Source organism: Anabrus simplex, chromosome 6 (assembly GCF_040414725.1).
Source record: "Anabrus simplex isolate iqAnaSimp1 chromosome 6, ASM4041472v1, whole genome shotgun sequence".
In the NCBI taxonomy this organism is placed as follows: Eukaryota; Metazoa; Arthropoda; class Insecta; order Orthoptera; family Tettigoniidae; genus Anabrus; species Anabrus simplex.
Genome location: NC_090270.1, coordinates 43,064,601 through 43,083,603, shown reverse-complemented (window position 1 = coordinate 43,083,603; position 19,003 = coordinate 43,064,601). Strand labels below are relative to the sequence as shown.

Genomic DNA, 19,003 nt, shown 5'->3' with positions numbered 1-19,003 from the left:
AGCGAATCACGAGGCGTGGACATACCATGTTTACATCAGGATTAACCTCTCGTGAAAAGACATATACCTCCTGTATAAAGAACAGTTCAGTTCAAATGGAAGGAAATTTCGTTATCAACTTAATCTAACCTTGTCTTGTCATGGCTTTGGTACGGTTTGCAGACTTAGCCTTTATGTATTTGTATTGACTTTGGTTGCATGTATTATTACAGCATGGTTTCACTTCAGACCGACAAATAATAGCAAATTTCGAGAGGTTATGGTCATGAAGAGATACGGGCAACCAATGGGACACATTGAAATGGAGGGGAAACAGCTACAGATGAACCATCAATTCAAATATCTTGGAAGTGTTATCTCTGATACTGGTTCTATAGATAAGGAAATTTCCCACAGAATTCAGGCAGGTAGCAACTTTTACAAAATAGTTAAAGACATAATATGGAACAAGAAAATACCAACAAAATGTAAGAGAGTCATATATGAAACTTATTACGTACCAATCCTGACCTATGGTTGCGAAACATGGACCATGAGAAACAAAGATGTTAATAGAATCAATTTGTCCGTAGCATGATCAGCAAAACACGGAGGGACAGAGTCCGTAATGAGGAAATCCGCAAGCAGGCTCAAGTTGTAAGACTGCAGGGCAACATAACAGTGCAGCGACTGAGATGGTATGGACATATGCGACGCATGGGTGATAACAGATTACCAAAAAAAAAAATGTACAATCTAAAACTTGCAGACAAAAGACCAAGAGGGCGACCAAGACTCAGGTACAAGGACATGGTGAAGATTGACATTCAACAGAGAGGACATACTTTGGAAAGCATTGAAGAAGGAGAGAAGTTCAGGGACCGCAACTGGTGGAGAAGCCTCGTTTGCCGACCCATCGCTTAAGATGGAACGACGTGGGGTATGTATGTATGTATGTATGTATGTAATATGTATGTGTGTATGTATGTATGTATGTATGTATGTATGTATGTATTCAAGAAGGGAGCTGAATTATTTACACAAGGCAAACACCTAAGAATACAGTTTTAGTAATGCATATATCAAAATGAAGGCAGAAATATAAAACATTAAATTAAATGAGTGTGAGAGAGAGTGTGTGTATTTCCTCAATGAGGTTGAAAACCGACTTAATTATGAATATCTTGATTGCTCATTTAGGGGAACCTCCATTGTTTGTGCACCCTTATCCCGTTTCTCTGTGGGGTCGGGTATGGGGTGAGGTGAATCCGTCACGGCGGTTTTTTATGACTGGATGCCCTTCCTGATGTCAACCTCATTGGAGGAGTTAATGAGATGAAATGAATGACGTGATATATGATAGTAGGAAGGGAGAGGGTGAAACCTGGTGCCGGCACATAGCCTACTCCTGTCGAATAGCACCAACGGGTCTGCTCAAGTCTTAACGTCCCCATCTGACGGACGAATCAACATCAACAGCACCATATGCCCTCACTCCATATGGGCACGCAATCTAGTGATTAGAAATTGTTTACCACCACCTCCTCTACCCTGCCGGCCAACATTCTGATGGTGAAATTTTTTTCGATCAACGGGACTCGAACCGGCTAAACATGGTGTCAGACCGTTTAGACTTCAACGCCTTAACGATCATGGCCACCAGGCGGGCTCTACAGGAACCTCCATTATTGTTACTTATATTGACGTTAGTTTGTTGATGTTTATGTCTTCCCTGACAGTCTATTTGTGCAAAGTGAGAAGGGGGAAATGGTCTTAACCAATTCCTTTCCGATCTGACAACTAGTAATGGTAACCATTCCATGTTCCCTTGCTGTACCCATTCTGAAAGTATCTCATAGCCCTCAGCTGCCTTTTATGGCAGCAGTAGACATAATGACATCTAAGAACATGTACAGAGAGATGTCCAGATACTTCTGATAGTGTATAACAAACAAACAGTTCTAGCCAATGCTGGAGATCGCTCAAGACAATAAACAGCTGCAGCTAGCTTCTCTCAGGACTGATCTCTAGGGAAATGTCCATACTCATCCCTCTTATCCAGCTCCTGCCAGGTTGGGGCATTTATGGCACTTCACCACCTTCCTCCTTCCTCATTCACAATATGCGTAAACCAAAATCAGCTTTAGCTAAGCAATGAATTGCTGAACTTTGGATGGGAAAGAAATGGGGATCGGCTATTACTGAACAGAAGTCTCCCTTGAAGAAACCAGGGACAAAATGACATGAAATATTATCCAAAGCAGATAAGTGTTGCATCAACTTCAAGCCATGTAAGTCCTGCACCTAGTCAACAATCATGACATGACAGAAACAACAATCCCCATAATTTTGACGGAAAAGTTGTATTGTGAAAAACAAGATGCAGCTAAATCATTTTCCATTCTCTGAAGAAGGAGAAGAAGAGACAAGCTTGCATAGCTATCAGTATTCGTACAGAAGCTGCTAAGAAAGAAAAGGAAGGAAAAACATACGGTTCTCGTGAATTTTAGGTAATGATTCAGGAAGAAAACATCACTTGAACTTTGCTTTAATTTTCCCGCAAATTGTATTATATTTAAATCTCATTTTCTCCCATAATATTCTGCCAAATATAACAAAATTTGTATGGTATATGTATCACAGCTATATTAGGAAACCTACATCTGGAATTTTTGATTGCAGAATTTTTTCAAGTAAGAGGGATTTTTAAGTCCGAAATTTTAGAACAAAAATTACACAAATTTAGTATGATATATCTCCTTATATAGGTAGTGTTTTTTAAAGAAGTATTATCTATCTAGTTAGAAATTTTCATTACCATGTTAATTACATTTCATGAAAAAATTATATTAAAAATTCAAAAAAATTCAAAATTTTTTTTTGAAAAACTCTTAATTGTATTTGAAAGAAATGTTTGTGATAACTCTGCTTTTATGTAGGTGACATTCCCACAAAGTATCATGAAAATCCATGCATTAGGTAAAAATATCTGTTTATCTCAGGACAGAATTTGACAGAAATCTACTATGTCATAATTAAAATAAAATACATCATAATTGCCATAAAAGAACACTAAAACCACCCTATTCTGTTTACAATTTTCTTAAAACGTAATCCTTGTCAATTACCTAAGAATACAATCAATTTATTAACATTAGTGTCTCAGAAAACTTTTACTACAATCTTCAAATTCAGAGATCCTGCTAGTTAAATTTTGGTGGTATTTCCATCTTTCCTCGAAAATCCCTAGAGTTGTAGCTTTTCACTCCAATCTAAACTGAATATGCTGTTTTCATACATAAACATAATTGGCCTTGACCTTAGCACCAGATAACATTCCTGTCAGCAGAACACCAATATCAGGATCATTATCTTTCTCCTCCAATTGCAAAATAGACAACTATTATTTTGATAACCAAATCTGAAATTCTGTCAGTTGTTCTATTTAAAATTTATTGCCCTTGACCTCCATGGGTTGTCAATCAATTCTCTCGTTTAGGTTTTCTATTCCGGTTTCCTTCCTAACATCTTTGTTTCTCACTATCTTTCCTTCTCTTTCCTATCATATTTCTTAGGTGTTTCTTTTTGCCGGCTTGAGTTCTACTCTCCTCCCTACTTGTCATTGTCCAGGTCTCAGCCACATACCGGTGCAGCATACATTATCTGTTTATACTTCCTTGGTACTTCCATACTGTTCTGGATAAATTATCTGAGCCTGTATAATTATTCAAGACAATCAACAATACACTTGTTAATTCTAAACCAGTCCTACTTGGCCAAGTAATAATAATTGTGCCGTGAGTTACGCCTCCCCGTCAGTTTAAAATGCTGGCATATCACTGACTGCACTGTTATCTATTCTGAAATTACTGAACTTGCAGAAGTCTTACCGTTTGGGACCATATGTCCCTAGCATCGATTTTCTAGTGCTTACCTTGGGTTCAGAAACTAGAACTATTATCGAGAATGTTTGTATGTGGAACAACTATTTGGAACTTGGGTAACTTGATAACATTCAATTGTTTATTTATTGTTTTAGAGTTATCATAACTGTGATTAAAGTGATCAGTCAATAATAAGGCTTGATATCAAAATCTAATCAGCCTATCAAAATTGATATAATTTTTTTAGTGGCTTTACGTCGCACCGACACAGATAGGTCTTATGGCGACGATGGGATAGGGAAGGCCTAGGAGTTGGAAGAAAGTGGCCGTGGCCTTATTTAAGGTAAAGCCTGGTGTGAAAATGGGAAACCACAGAAAACCACCTTCAAGGCTGCCAACAGTGGGATTCGAACTCACTATCTCCCGGATGCAAGCTTACAGCCGCGCGCCTCTAAAAATTGATATTAATGTGTTCTGGAACTATCTGCCAGCTCCCTATACAAGCTGTGAATTTTTGAGCAAAGTCATCTTGTTGCTGTATATTACTGACTACATGTCAAAGAACATCTCCTTCAGATCACTGGCGCGGGGGCTGGCAGGTTGGCATGCTGGCATAAGAAGGCGGCTTTAACAAGCAATGGCAGAACTGTATGTGAAACTTGCTGCGTGTGAAGATAGAGAAGATTCCAGTGTTCCCTTTTAGCATGTAACTGTCAGGTCATCCCAGCTTTTCTTTAATATTAATATAAGATTTTCCCCTTTCGGCTTAAATTAAATGTAGGTTTATTTAGGGAGTCTTTGGACTTTAAAATTACTCCCCTAATGGGAATTTGGTGTATACCCTCATTTCCCTTCCTCTAATTTTATTTTTGGTGCCTAAGTTTTCTAAATTTATCATCTTCTTTTCAGCCTCTAAAATTTTCTTCCCTTAGTCGCCTTGCAGTATGACTTAGCCTCCTTGTCATCGGGCCTTATGCCCCGTTTTTTTTTTTTTTTTTCCGGAGTGCTTACATGTTTCAGCCTCCACTCCAATTTTTGTTCTCGGTCTTTCTATTTAACCATTAATAATTAAATTCTTTATCTTTCATTTCAAGCTGTGTAGTGTGGGCTTTCAACCTCTGTTTACTTGTGGGGTAGTGAAAGTATTAACTAACTTGTTAAAGCAGAGTGTATTTGTGCTTGAAGTGTTAGTTATTTAACATTAGTGTAATCTCCTGGCCCAATAAAGGACGTGTGTAAAGTGATTGTAAACTGAACTCCAGGGTTCGAGACCCATTATGCAAATTTGTTCTAGAAGCTAAGGCCTCTTTCTCTGAAGTGTGATGCAAGTGGCTGAAATGAGGCAGAATGAAACAATGACCCTAAAACAAAAATATCGAAAGTTTTTGTCTGAACAGTGGTGTATGCTAGCATACCCACAGTAATTTATTCCCAACTCGACCACTGCTTGTCGCTAATGTACATCAATCTTACATGTTGACTTCAAGGAGGACCAAAGTGCCCAACAATAATGTTGCCGGTTAAATTTCCATCCATACTTTCCAATGACCATGTCATTCATTGGATTTTGAAGTTATTGATTAAATTTCATGTACTATGTATTTGTGCTCATAAGAAGGACAATAAAGCAATTAAATTATTACAATTTCACTGTGTTATCTGGTCTTTTTTCTGATCCAACGGCAATGAAACAAAAGCTTTGTAATTCCAATATACTGTTTGCTTTCTCCAGCCACCCTCGAGATAATGGTGAGGTATGTGTGTTTATCAACAAGGCGTGAGTCAAGCACGAGAACTATGTGCCCAACATCACAGCAAGCGGCACATCTCTTTCTAACGCCTAAAAATTGGAAACCCTTTAAAGCTCCAAAAGTATTTGTCGGATTTGCAAAATACACACATCACTGAACTTGTCGCGTAATTCTTAGTTGTTTTTTGATTAAAATTAGTATAGTAGCATTTAAAAAACAAAGTTGCTACCAGTTTCTCAGTAATTACATATGTGATTGAGAGAACTAGGACAGTATTCCATGAGTGCCTTAATACAACTTAAGACTCAGAAAACAGAGTGTCTATATCTTAAACGGATCAAAAGACATTCAAGGTGGACAACTTAGCTGAATCACCCTGTTTACCCTACCAGCCGGCAACAACACTAAACATGAACAATACTAATGCACTCTGGCAGCTGTTCTACCTGTCACAGATAATTGCAACTCTAATCATTTACATACCCGCATATGGTGAGTACATGTACGAAGTTACATTGACATCCAACCATTTCTTCTGGGTGCTTCAATTTTTTTTGTCCAGGCAGTGTAGTAAGTGGGTATATACACCTTCCACCATTGAAAATTAGACCATTTTATCAATGTTGTTCCTCCACTCTTGTAGGTAAGCTCTATCACAATGAAATTCAGTGAGCCTTATACACTGACTGACAGAGCAAATGCAACACCAAGAAGGAGTGGTTCGAAAGTGATGAAAGTTGGGGAAAAAACAGAGACGGCACGGACGAATAATTGATGTTTATTTCAAACCGATATGCAGGTTACACAATGCGCACGGCATCTACTCAGTAGGATGTAGGACCACCGCGAGCGGCGATGCACGCAGAAACACGTCGAGGTACAGAGTCAATAAGAGTGCGGATGGTGTCCTGAGGGATGGTTCTCCATTCTCTGTCAACCATTTGCCACAGTTTTTCGTCCGTACGAGGCTGGGGCAGAGTTTGCAAACGGCGTCCAATGAGATCCCACACGTGTTCGATTGGTGAGAGATCCGGAGAGTACGCTGGCCACGGAAGCATCTGTACACCTCGTAGAGCCTGTTGGGAGATGCGAGCAGTGTGTGGGCGGGCATTATCCTACTGAAACAGAGCACTGGGCAGCCCCTGAAGGTACGGGAGTGTCACCGGCCACAGCACATGCTGCACGTAGCGATGGGCATTTAACGTGTCTTGAATACGCACTAGAGGTGACGTGGAATCATACGCAATAGCGCCACAAACCATGATGCCGCAATGTCTAGCGGTAGGGCGCTCCACAGTTACTGCCGGATTTGACCTTTCTCCACGCCGACGCCACACTCGTCTGCGGTGACTATCACTGACAGAACAGAAGCGTGACTCATCGGAGAACACGACGTTCCGCCATTCCCTCATCCAAGTCGCTCTAGCCCGGCACCATGCCAGGCGTGCACGTCTATGCTGTGGAGTCAATGGTAGTCTTCTGAGCGGACGCCGGGAGTGCAGGCCTCCTTCAACCAATCGACGGGAAATTGTTCTGGTCGATATTCGAACAGCCAGGGTGTCTTGCACATGCTGAAGAATGGCGGTTGACGTGGCGTGCGGGGCTGCCACCGCTAGGCGGCGGATGCGCCGATCCTCGCGTGCTGACGTCACTCGGGCTGCGCCTGGACCCCTCGCACGTGCCACATGTCCCTGCGCCAACCATCTTTGCCACAGGCGCTGCACCGTGGACACATCCCTATGGGTATCGGCTGCAATTTGACGAAGCGACCAACCTGCCCTTCTCAGCCCGATCACCATACCCCTCATAAAGTCGTCTGTCTGCTGGAAATGCCTCCGTTGACGGCGGCCTGGCATTCTTAGCTATACACGTGTCCTGTGGCACACGACAACACGTTCTACAATGACTGTCGGCTGAGAAATCACGGTACGAAGTGGGCCATTCGCCAACGCCGTGTCCCATTTATCGTTCGCTACGTGCGCAGCACAGCGGCGCATTTCACATCATGAGCATACCTCAGTGACGTCAGTCTACCCTGCAATTGGCATAAAGTTCTGACCACTCCTTCTTGGTGTTGAATTTGCTCTGTCAGTCAGTGTATTTGAAATTTGCTCTTCAATATACACAAATATGTGAAATGAAAATGAAAATCCACAGCCTCTTTCCAGTCTATTGACTGGATCAAGAATGGAATGAATGAAGACCACATCTAGAGGCGAGAATAGGGATTGTGCCGGCTGCCGAAGCCTGTCGCACTCATCTGGGGCAATGATTAATGAATGACAGATGAAATGAAACGATATTGGAGAGTGCTTCTGGAATGAAAGATGACGGAGAAAACCGGAGTACCCGGAGAAAAAATGTCCCACCTCCGCTTTGTCCAGCACAAATCTCACACGGAGTGACCGGGATTCGAACCATGGAACCCAGAGGTGAGAGGCTGGCGCGCTGCCACCTGAGCCACGGAAGCTCACACAAATATATATTATCTCATTTTTAAAAGATTTAACTCTTAGATTTTTAAAAATTCTCATAGTGAAACCATCATTTTCAAAATTATTCTTAACATTTTGAAGTGATTTTTTTCTGAAGTCAATAGCCCGATTAATAACGTTGAAAGAAAATAAATACATATATTTTTAGCTTTAAGATTATTTTTTTTACCCTAAAATATTTTATAAATCTGGGCTAAAGACTGAGGTTCAGAATATAGATAGGACTGTTGTGCAAAGTTTCATGCAATTATCTTGAAACTTTTAATAAGTTACGATTAAAAACACAGTTTTGTGAAAACATGAGAAAAAAGGGGGCATGGCAGATTGGAGTTTATTTCATTGCCAACCAACTCTGATCACATGGATAACACAGTTAATTTTATAGATAACTGCACAAAAAAATTACAGAAATAAAGATGAAAGTTCATTAAGTTTATCTCAGTTTAATATAAAAATGAAAAATATCATCTCCCAAGACCAAGATTAATCTTGGCAACTTCATTTAAGTAGACATCCACCTAACAAACATTTTCTCTCAGAACATATAAAAGAACATGAAAGATAATTCCAGAAGAAATAATGAAGTTGAAAAGATGAAGTATCAGTAGATTATGAGGGTTTCTTTAAATTATTTACTTACTTAAGTTGACATCATTAGCTTCCTTCTTCAGTTCCTTAGTAAGAATCTGGATGTTATTCACATCTTGTGCAATAGATTGCAATCCTTCTCCAAAGCGGGTAAGACTTTCCAGTGCACCAGCAAGAGATGTCTTGTTCTTCAATTGGTCGGTCAAGTCTACAGAAGCAGCTGCAAAACACCGATAACCATTCATTCTCCAGCACAAGTAATCATAAATGCTCAGGTAAGAAAGCTAAGAGGAGCGAAATATACATTTGTAGGAAATGGGTGGTGGTGATTACTGCTTGAACCTGGGAGTGGTGGCACGAGGTCTTTTGTGACCTGGCGCTATTTTATTTTGTTCGATTGCACTTATTTCTAAACTTAAGAGACCTTTGCTGCCATATACCTCTCCCCACATTCCTTGCCTTTTGTCTAATGTCAGTGGCATTGTAGTGAAGAGTGATTATTGTCTAGCGGTGCAATAAAACGTCTTGTTAGACCCCATGCCACCGGTCCTGTTTGTTGCAAGTACAACAGCAGCAGTGATGAGTGTACCCAGCGACTTAATTGTGTAATCATGTTAGGAATTCATTCGGTCAATCCCTTATCGCTGAAATGATTTATGAAGAGTATGAGGCAAGAGTGTTTATGTCTTTTACAACCTGTGGAAGAGGAGGAAGTTTTAGTGAGCGAGGATAAATTAGAAGTAGTAGACTCTAACAGTGATACGCGATAGAACGCTAAAGAAGAAGTAGTACTGTAAATATTAGTGACCGGGCGAGTTGGTCATGCGGTTAGGGGCGCGCAGCTGTGAGCTTGCATCCGGGACATAGTGGGATCGAACTCCACTGTCGGCAGCCCTGAGGATGGTTTTCCATGGTTTCCCATTTTCACACCAGGCAAATGCTGGGGCTATACCTTAATTAAGGCCACAGGCGCTTTCTTCCCACTTCTAGCCCTTACCTATCCTATCGTCGCCATAAAACCTATCTGTGTTGGTGCGATGTAAAGCAACTAGCAAAAAAGAAAAAAAATAGTGATGATGATTTACCTCTTTCTCAATGGTTTTGGACCATAACAGGAAAGGATGGTGTTACAAACTGGATAAAAATTCCTCCTCCTAAGAACTCACGTACTCAAACCCATAATATTTTCACTCATTAACTGAAAGGGAAACTCTTAGTAAGAATGGATCATTGCCTAAAGAAGCTTCAAGCATTTTTTTCACTCATTGTAAACTGTACGAACCTGGAAACTGAAAGAGTCAGAGAAAATCATACTAGCAAACAAATAACTTATCATGATATGGATTGTCATGAAGAGGATAATCATTTCCAGTAGCGTAATTATTTTGGAAGTACCCCTCCCCACCACCCAGGGATATACTGCAGGAATAGCATTACGTAGTTATCAGAATCTATGCCTGTCAGCTGAATTCAGCAAGATAAGGCGTTTAATACAGATTATTCCTGTGCATGATAAGTTTTTACTTTTATAAGCTGTGAAGTGTTGTATCTATACATTTATTTTCCACAAAATATCGTGGAACTGAGTTAACAAACCTAACACATCAATATATGATACATAAAATTAGTAAATTTGTTATTAGAGCGAGTTCAATCATAGTGGTCAGAAAGTACCCCACGCCACCTCTCACGTTGCACCAACGAGCACCACCTGTCCAGAGTTAAGAGGAAGTACAACTGGGCAACCATCCCCTATTAACATTAATCAGAAGAGAAAAGGGAAGAGATTTGACACTTTGAAGGATGAAGATGTTGGAAAAAGAAAGGGAAGGGCCACAAAGGGACTACCTAGGCCCCACAAACCTAATACTGCCAGAGTTGGAAGAGAACAAGAGTTGACCAAGAAACTAGATAGGAAAGACTAACAGATGGAGACCAGCGACTTACCATGTAAGCAAGCATGAATGGAGTACACATAACGAAAACTCAGGGATCCAATATTTTTGGCTACAGCCTTCCTCATTGGAGGGCAGAATGAGAGTGGTAGTGATCACTGTCGACATGAAGACACCGTTGCAAGGTAACAGGAGGAAGGGGGGCAAGACGAGACAAGAGAATGGAAATGAAAAGGGAAAAGAGTGATTACAAGGGATGGTCAAAAACTAAGGTTACAAGGCTTACAAGGTTACAGTTATTTGATTTCTGTGGGCGAAACATGTAAGCGCGGCTGACGTTCACTGGCAGCTGGCAGAAGTTTACAGAGCGACTGTAATGTCTTGTCAGCATGTTGTAAAATGGTGTCCAAAGTTTGCAGATGATGGAGAAAAGGTCACCGACAAGGATCGCAGTGGCTGACCCAGCACGACATCAAGAGATTTGAACACAGCTCGCATGAAGGAGCTGATTCAGGACAACAAGAGGATCACCTCGGAGGCTGAGGATTCGCTTCAGACGAGGAGGTTAAACACTTCGCGACTACGTGGCTGAACACGCAAAGACAGGATTTTTACCAGAAGGAATATTCAAACTCGTCCCACGAAGCGACAAGTGCCTAAACTAATATGGACACTATAATGAAAAATAACCTAATGTACGTACTATCAGCTGGCTGTACTGGCTGTCTGAAATAAAATGTGCACATCTCACTGCAGGTTTTGTATCCTTACTTTTTGATCACTCTTCATATCTAGTATGTTCCGACATCTTGGTGGGGTCAGGAGATACGGTCTGTGGCCTAATTGAAAGGACAGATATCCCCCCAACACCAAACCTCTGTGCAGGGATGTATTCAACTATCATGTGTTTCTGTGCTGGTTGTTGGAATTGTGTATTAACATAAGCAAGAGGAATTAAGTCGATCCAACCAAAATCGAGGAATTGAACCCAAGTCCCTGTGACTTGCAGGCTGTAACATTGACCATTCAGCCAAGGTGCTGCATTTCAATATTAGCCTACTACTTCTAACTTGGCCTTGTTCACTCTACACCAGAGTACTGCTCCCCTCTATAGCTAAATAACTGCCACACGAAACTGATAGACATCCAACTACATCAAACGACGTACCCCATTACAGGCATGGTGAATCCCACTCAAACTTTCTTATAGTCACATTCCTCCACCTCACCTACGAAGGAAACATTCTCTAGTCAGCAAGTATAAGAAAATTGTCAACCCTAAACTATCTGCCCTCCCCCGGTCAACTCTTTTTCTCTTCTGACCCCGATGATATTAGGTTAGGGAGGCCTTATTTTCATGGCCTATGAGGCCCTTACTTTTCTTTTGCTAATATTTTCATTCTTTGAAGTGTCAGACCTCTTCTGTTTTCCCTCTGTTTAATGTTAAGACATGATAGTTCCCCAGCTGTACAGTACTTCCTCTTAAAACAATGATTACCACCATCCGCAAACCAACAAACATACATTATGTTGTTATTCATAATCTGCAGTATCCATTTTCAAAATAGTTGAAAACTTCCATAAATACTTTTGAATCAACACATGGAAAATAAATTGTTTGTAAGATGTGATGACTACCAAAAAAAGTTAAAAAATACAAGCTGCAATGCCAGCATTACGTCCAACGGCTATGCAGGTTAGATACAAAAGTGCATTGTTAGGCCGCAAGTATGCGGGGAACATTATGTTCAGTAGAATATTAGGTTCTGTACATGTTTCACAGGCACTATGCTCTTCTCAGTCCATATCATTGCTGATAAACATGCTAATTTTTACGAAGACATCTTGCTGAGGCACAAATTCCCGTATATGATGCATTGAAATCAGTAAGTGTGAGAGCTCCCCTCTTCACACTTGTATTCCACCCAGGTAAAGTCAAAAATTCTGAGAAATAAGAAAAGGTAGAAATTAGAACAACAAATAGAGTGCCAGCTAAATGGGTTTGGAACTATTGTGTGCGTCTTACTTACACGCAAGATGGATATGTCATTGAGCATGGCCGGGAACGTGCTGCAAATTGTTGTGTGTACTGTATGTCGTGTAGCCGTTGTAGCCTTAACACTGAAAGGTGTTGGGGAGGGGGAAGCAGCTTGGGGTGGGGTGGGGTGGGATGGGGTGTGTCTTTTGGGGTGTATGTGGATTTGCGCTTGCTGATTCTTTTTAGATATGTGCCTTTCAGAATGGGAATGGCTGTGTTGTAAAGAATGTTTCTTTTCATTTAAGTTGAAGTTATGATTAGCGTACTGGTGCATACTGATGTAGAAATCTTCCATTATATTGAGCGAAGGGCCTGCGGGGTTCATACTGGACATAATTGCAGCGAAAGATATTTAAACTTAACACAATATCACTGTCTCTTAAAATTTTAAAAATTGTTTCCTATTTTTTAACATTATAGCATAATATATTTTTTGGAATATGTTGCATTCGTGGGACTCCGGGAAGATAAAGCCTTTTAACTTCAGAAACTGTACAACATGTATATATTTTGACATTAAGCATTACATTTTAGCAGAATAGTGGCATTCTTGTTTAATCTTAGTAATGTTTTATTCTGTACAGTCACTCTTGAATAAGCATATTCGTCAACAGCCGGAACATAATGTTCTCCGCATATTTACGTCCCTACAATGCACTTTTGTATCTACCCTGCACAACCGTTGGACATAACTCTGGCATTGCAGCATAAGATATTTGAACTTGACACAATGATATCAGTGACTATTTAAACTCTAAGAATTGTTTCCTGTTTTTAACATTATAGCACACATGAAAAAACTCAGTGAACATGCTCTTACAAACAGGCTTCTCATAAATCCATCAAAATCGCAAGCTATCATTGTCGGTTCCCGGAAACTCCTACACAAGATCAATGATTCAATCATTCCTCCTCTACAAATAAATAATAGCACAATCCCGTACAGTAAAACGGTGAGAAATCTTGGGGTGACTATGACTGAAACTCTAAATTGGACAGAACATATCAAAAACGTAAGTCAGAAGGTGTTTGCTACTCTACACCCACTGAAATTAAATACAGATATTATACCACTAAATATGCGGCAAAGATTAACATAGACCCTAATTCTTAATATCCTTGACTACTGTGATGTTATCTTGGTAGACGCTACTAAAGAACAAACTAGGAAACTGCAGCGTTTTATGAATTGTTGCCTTAGATACATTTTTAACCTGAGGTATGATGTGCATATTACTCCTTACTATCAAGCACTGCACTGGTTAAAACCTGATAAGAGACGTGAATATCATATACTTATCTTAATACACAAACTTCTGCATAGTAACTCCCCCCAGTATATTTCATCTAAACTTCACTTTCTCTCTTCCTTCCATAACCATAACACTCGCTCAGGCTCCACTTTAGCTATTCCTCTTCACCACTCTTCTGTGTATAATAAATCTTTTATTGTAACCGGTTCCAGGCTTTGGAATTCCCTGCTAGTAAATGTCAGGGGCATTGACACTTTCCTCAAATTTAAAATATCTTGCAGAGACTTCCTGTTGAGAGTTACCGACTGAAGTGTGTATTGGTGTGTATTGTGTGCGTGTGATTGGTAATTGTAAAATTAAAAATTGTTTCTGTTAGTTTTATATAATGTAAACGTAAGGGTAGTTGATAAGTGTGTACAATGTAAGTGTGTGTACAAGTGTCTGTGTGAGATAGAAAAGAGGACTGAAGTAACGAGCTAATAAGCTAATAAGCTTCATATTGTGTGGGTGTGTAACTTAAGCTTAATTTAGGAAATAGTATAATTAGTATAATTAGTATAATTAGTAACAGGCAACCTTAATATTAATTCTTATATTGTGGTTAAGTGTAAGAGAGGGCAGTGTGCCCTAACTTCGCCACATGAAAGAAGCCATAATAAATAAATAAATAAATAAATAAATAAATAAATAAATATTTTTTTTTTTTTTTTTTTTTTTTTTGAATATGTGGCATTCAAGGGACTCCAGGAAGTTAAGGCCTTTTAACTTCAAAAACTGTACCATCTGTGTATATTTAGTCATTAAGCATTGCATTTTATTATAATAGTGGCATTCTAGTTTAATCTCAGTAATGTTTTATTCCGTACAGTCGCTACTGAATAAGCAGGTTCATCAACAGCTGACGATAACCTATTTAACAGGTCGAAACCGGTACTGTGTTTTAATTTAATTTAAATTATTAGACACTTTGTATAATAAAGTATTGATTAGGTGGCTAACTCTCATCCTTCATACTTGTGTGGTCAAATTATCAATACGGACAATGAAGCTGATAGATTATAGCTTTAAGAATCTCTCTAATTTTCCTTACTGTGAATGATCCACATTCACTATTAATTTTGAGTTTGTTAAAGCAACGGGTTCTTACACCGTCATAATCTTGAACAGCATTTACATGTTGATTATTGGTAGCTTTAAGTGTATTGTTGATATTTAACAGTTGCAAGCAGGCTTCCCACACGGCAAGAAGTACTGAGAGACCCACCCTTAAGTTTGTGACTTGTGTACATGCTATTTGGGTTGTGCAGCTGCAATCCTAAGCACAGAAGTGAGTTCCTACTCAACATCAATACTCAAGCAATCATTCTATTAAAACCCTGGAGAACATTTTAATACTTACAGTTTAGATCATTTTCAAGTGAACTTTTCAACTCCAGAAAGTTGTCTAATAGTAAAAACTTCACTTCCTAGAACAGAAGAATATGCAGTCATTAATTTACTGAATTCTTCAAATGGAGGACAATAAGTCCACATGATATTTTAAAATAATTTCAAGATTAAATCTTTAAACTTACAAACATTGTATTGTTAAGGTACAAATGCGCATCATTTACAGCAATATTCAGTTTCGAAGGCAGGTTCTTTATTCCATCTTCCATATATTCATTGGTAACAAAGGCACAAACAACACCATATCTGAAACAGAAAGCACACAAAGTACTGAACAATATTATACAACAAGGATGGTTTGAGCAGAGCTTGACCACTAGGCAGCGCATGTGTAGTAACTGCTTCTCATTTCTCTTCTACATCATTTATAGATATTTTTCAAACAAAATTTTTAAATTTACTGGCAGTAAACAGAGTTGTCATCTTCTGCTGATGCTGTGAAAGATAAAGGATAATAATGCAATGAAAATGGGTAATTTGAAAGCAGAATTCAAGAGAGGAAGTGGAAAATTAAACTATAAAGCGGCATAGAAATCTTCTCTAAGTACACACTCAGATAGTTCACATTATTGGTATTCTGCCTACCACATAACTGCCTTCTTACGCCGGCCGGCAACGTGTTGTCGCTTTTTCACATGTTAATGTAATCTACTGGCCCATTTGAAGGCAGCTTGTGAATATACCTAAATGTTATTTTACTTTTAGATTAGAAGCGTAGCTACATAAAGCACGACACTGGTACAACTGCAGTAGCAGAGACCTGAATGCAATTTCCCACTCGGTTCTTTATGATCCACAAGACCTTGTTTTGGCTCGTGTAAGACAGAAGTAATTATTTCAGACTTGGAATTGATAAACAACAACATTTTTAGAAAGTCTGAAACTAATTGTGCTCCAATTTCAAATTATAGGTCAATGTGATTCAGAATACAAAGGTTTATTGGATTTGGGAAGTGTTCAGAAACAATCAAATGCAGTATTGTCATATGAAAATTCTGTTTCGAACAAACCTTGATACTGCAGATCACACTTCTCTTAACTTCTTCCATTGAATCACATGCAACCACAGTTTCCGTAAGGGCTCTTGCTTAGGAAACTGGTGGTACGAATACAGTTGACGTTTAGTTTGCCACATTGAGGCATTGCAGTTTTTCTTGTGTGCTTCAGTCATTATTTTGATTACAAACTAAACAGTGCAAAAATGTCTGTGTTGACGGAGACTTTTTAATTTAAGGAAACAACCAAATAAATTATGAGCAAGAAATGCATACCATCTACTATTTGTGAGATATTTACTGGTAGTATTTCAACACACCCCTATTAAACTAGCATTTGGATTTTTTATTTTCTTTTTTTACGAGTTGCTATGTCACACCAACACAGATAGGTCTTATGGCGACAATGGGACAGGAAAGGGCTAGTTGTGGGAAGGAAGTGGCCGTGGCCTTAATTAAGGTACAGCTCAAACATTTGCCTGGTGTGAAAATGGGAAACCACGAAAAACCATCTTCAGGACTGCCGACAATGGGGTTCGAACCCACTATTTCCCGAACACTGGATACTGGCCGCACTTAAGCAACTGCAACTACCGAGCTTGGTGTATTTGGTTGCCTTGTGCATGTTGTTTAAAGGGGCTTAACATCTAAGGTCATCGGCCCAATATTTGGTTTCCAATGAGATAAAGGCAGTCGTCAGTACTCCATGTGAACAGTATGCGAGGCTTGTCAGCGTGAGCATACCCAATTAGATCTATGCTGTACTCCTTGTAAAGACCTTCACTGTCGCTTGTAAAGCCTAGCATAAAGCTGAAATTGCTAAGTTTCTTCATAATGCCGCTGGGGTGCTGGCTGCCAATGGTACCGACATTGAACTACGAGTTAGGCCTCTCCGGCTATTCAAAGACTTCGCCAGTTCTATGGTGATGTATTCTGTGTCATGAACTCTCTGACTGAAATAGTTTCAACTCTACGGGACAGATGTCTCTACAAGCCATTTAGTAGCGAAGCCTAGTGTTTGAGGACTTTAACTATACTGAGAAACTTTTTGTTTTTGAGCTTGATCACATAATCTGTTTTCTTTTGTTTGTCTGATACTATCCCTGTTGTTAAAGTTATCTTCCTTCTCTGTCTTATTCCTTCTGGAAACATCTTCTGTGTTGGTATTTAAGGGGTGGATTTTTTTTAAAACTAACATCTTGTGTTGTGGCAGTCGAGTCTAAATAATGTTACAGGAAGGAGAGTTCCTCTGAACGGGGATTATGCTAGAAGTGGGAGATCGGCCGGTGTAAGAAGGCAGTTATGAGGTAGGCAGAATACCAATAATGAGAACTATCTGAGTGTGTACTTAGAGAAGATTTCTATGCCGCTTTATAATATGTAATTTTCAGTTTCAGGTCTCTTTAAATTTTAAATGTAGGGTTTTCTCTTGTAAACTTCAACTTGACGTAGGCTTCCATTCTCCGTCTTCGGGCTTATAATTTTGCCCTAATGGGATTTTGTAACATATAAGGAAGCAAGAGGATGTACCTTCATTACACTTCCTCCCAAACTTAAATTTGGTGACTGTTTCTGTTAAATTTAAACTCTTCCCTTCAGCCTTTAATATTTTCTTTTATAATTTAGTCACTGAGAAGTATGAATTAGCCTCTGTTTAGCTAGGTCTTATGCCCTATCGGTAATGTTAATTTCTTTCTGGATTGCTTGGGTATTGCCTCCATTCATTTTGAATTTTGGCCTTTTGTAAATTTAACCTTCTTGTTCCTTCTTCACTTCTGTGGCTGTGTAGTGTGGGTCTTCTGCCCCTGTTTAGGATGGATCTGTAGATCCCTATTCTTGTGTACTCCCCCATCGTGTAAATAACGAGTGTATGAACTGTTTTTCAAGTAACGTGTTGTTGCTTTTTCACATGTTAATGTAATCTACTGGCCCATTTGAAGGCAACTTGTGAATTTGTGTAAATTGTATTCCTGGGTTCGAGACCCTTGTAAATTCTGTAAACTGAACTCTGGGGTTCGAGACCCGATTTTTAAATTGTATCAGAAGCTACGGCTTCTTTAGTGAGTGGTATTAAGTTTACCTTTGTCAAATTGTGCGGGCTTGCCTGACCCCATAATGATTTGTAAGTGTCTGAAAACTCTGATTATAAACTGTAAGGTGTCTGAGCTTCTGGGTTCATCAAGAGTTAATTATCCTGAGGCTCTGCGCTCTTTGTTGTGAATAATCTTTAACTTTCGAGCTGTTTTGATACAACCAATTCAGAGCTGACAACCTCTCCTTGTGGTGATAAGTAGTCACAATATTTCAAACTTTCTGAAACTTAACGCTTAACCTCTTGTTGTCTGAGCTTCCTGCTCTCTTTCCATGTTGCCTATTCACCAGGTGTATTATTGTTAAAGAGTTTATGCAGTTGAAAGAAAGATAATATAAAATTCTCAGAGTTTATTAGGTTTTCTTTAACTTTGATTTATGCTTTGTCCTGCCATTCACCCATCATGCTTCCTTCTCTCTACTAACCACGGGTAAGTCTGAAACAGTAATTATCATATTATCAGTTTCAGATGTATTGGGTTCATAAGATGTTGATTATTTACTGACAGTCGATCATTATGCACTATTTCAATTTTTTATTGTGCAGTGTAGGGTTTTTTAATTGTGCTGCAAATCTTTGAATAC

The 19,003-nt window shown here is 39.3% G+C and overlaps 1 protein-coding gene across 11 annotated transcripts in view; it reads right to left on the bottom strand.

The window, feature by feature from the left end:
* Positions 1 to 19,003, bottom strand: part of promL (prominin-like) — a 707,766-nt gene that overhangs the window by 170,000 nt on the left and 518,763 nt on the right. For all 11 annotated transcript variants that reach the window (XM_067149728.2, XM_067149727.2, XM_067149722.2 and 8 more), the window contains exons 4-6: positions 15,458 to 15,578; positions 15,283 to 15,349; positions 8,750 to 8,917 (exon numbers count right to left, since the gene is read on the bottom strand). In XM_067149728.2, the coding sequence (XP_067005829.2) occupies positions 8,750 to 8,917; positions 15,283 to 15,349; positions 15,458 to 15,578 (356 nt within the window). The remainder of the gene's footprint in view (positions 1 to 8,749; positions 8,918 to 15,282; positions 15,350 to 15,457; positions 15,579 to 19,003) is intronic.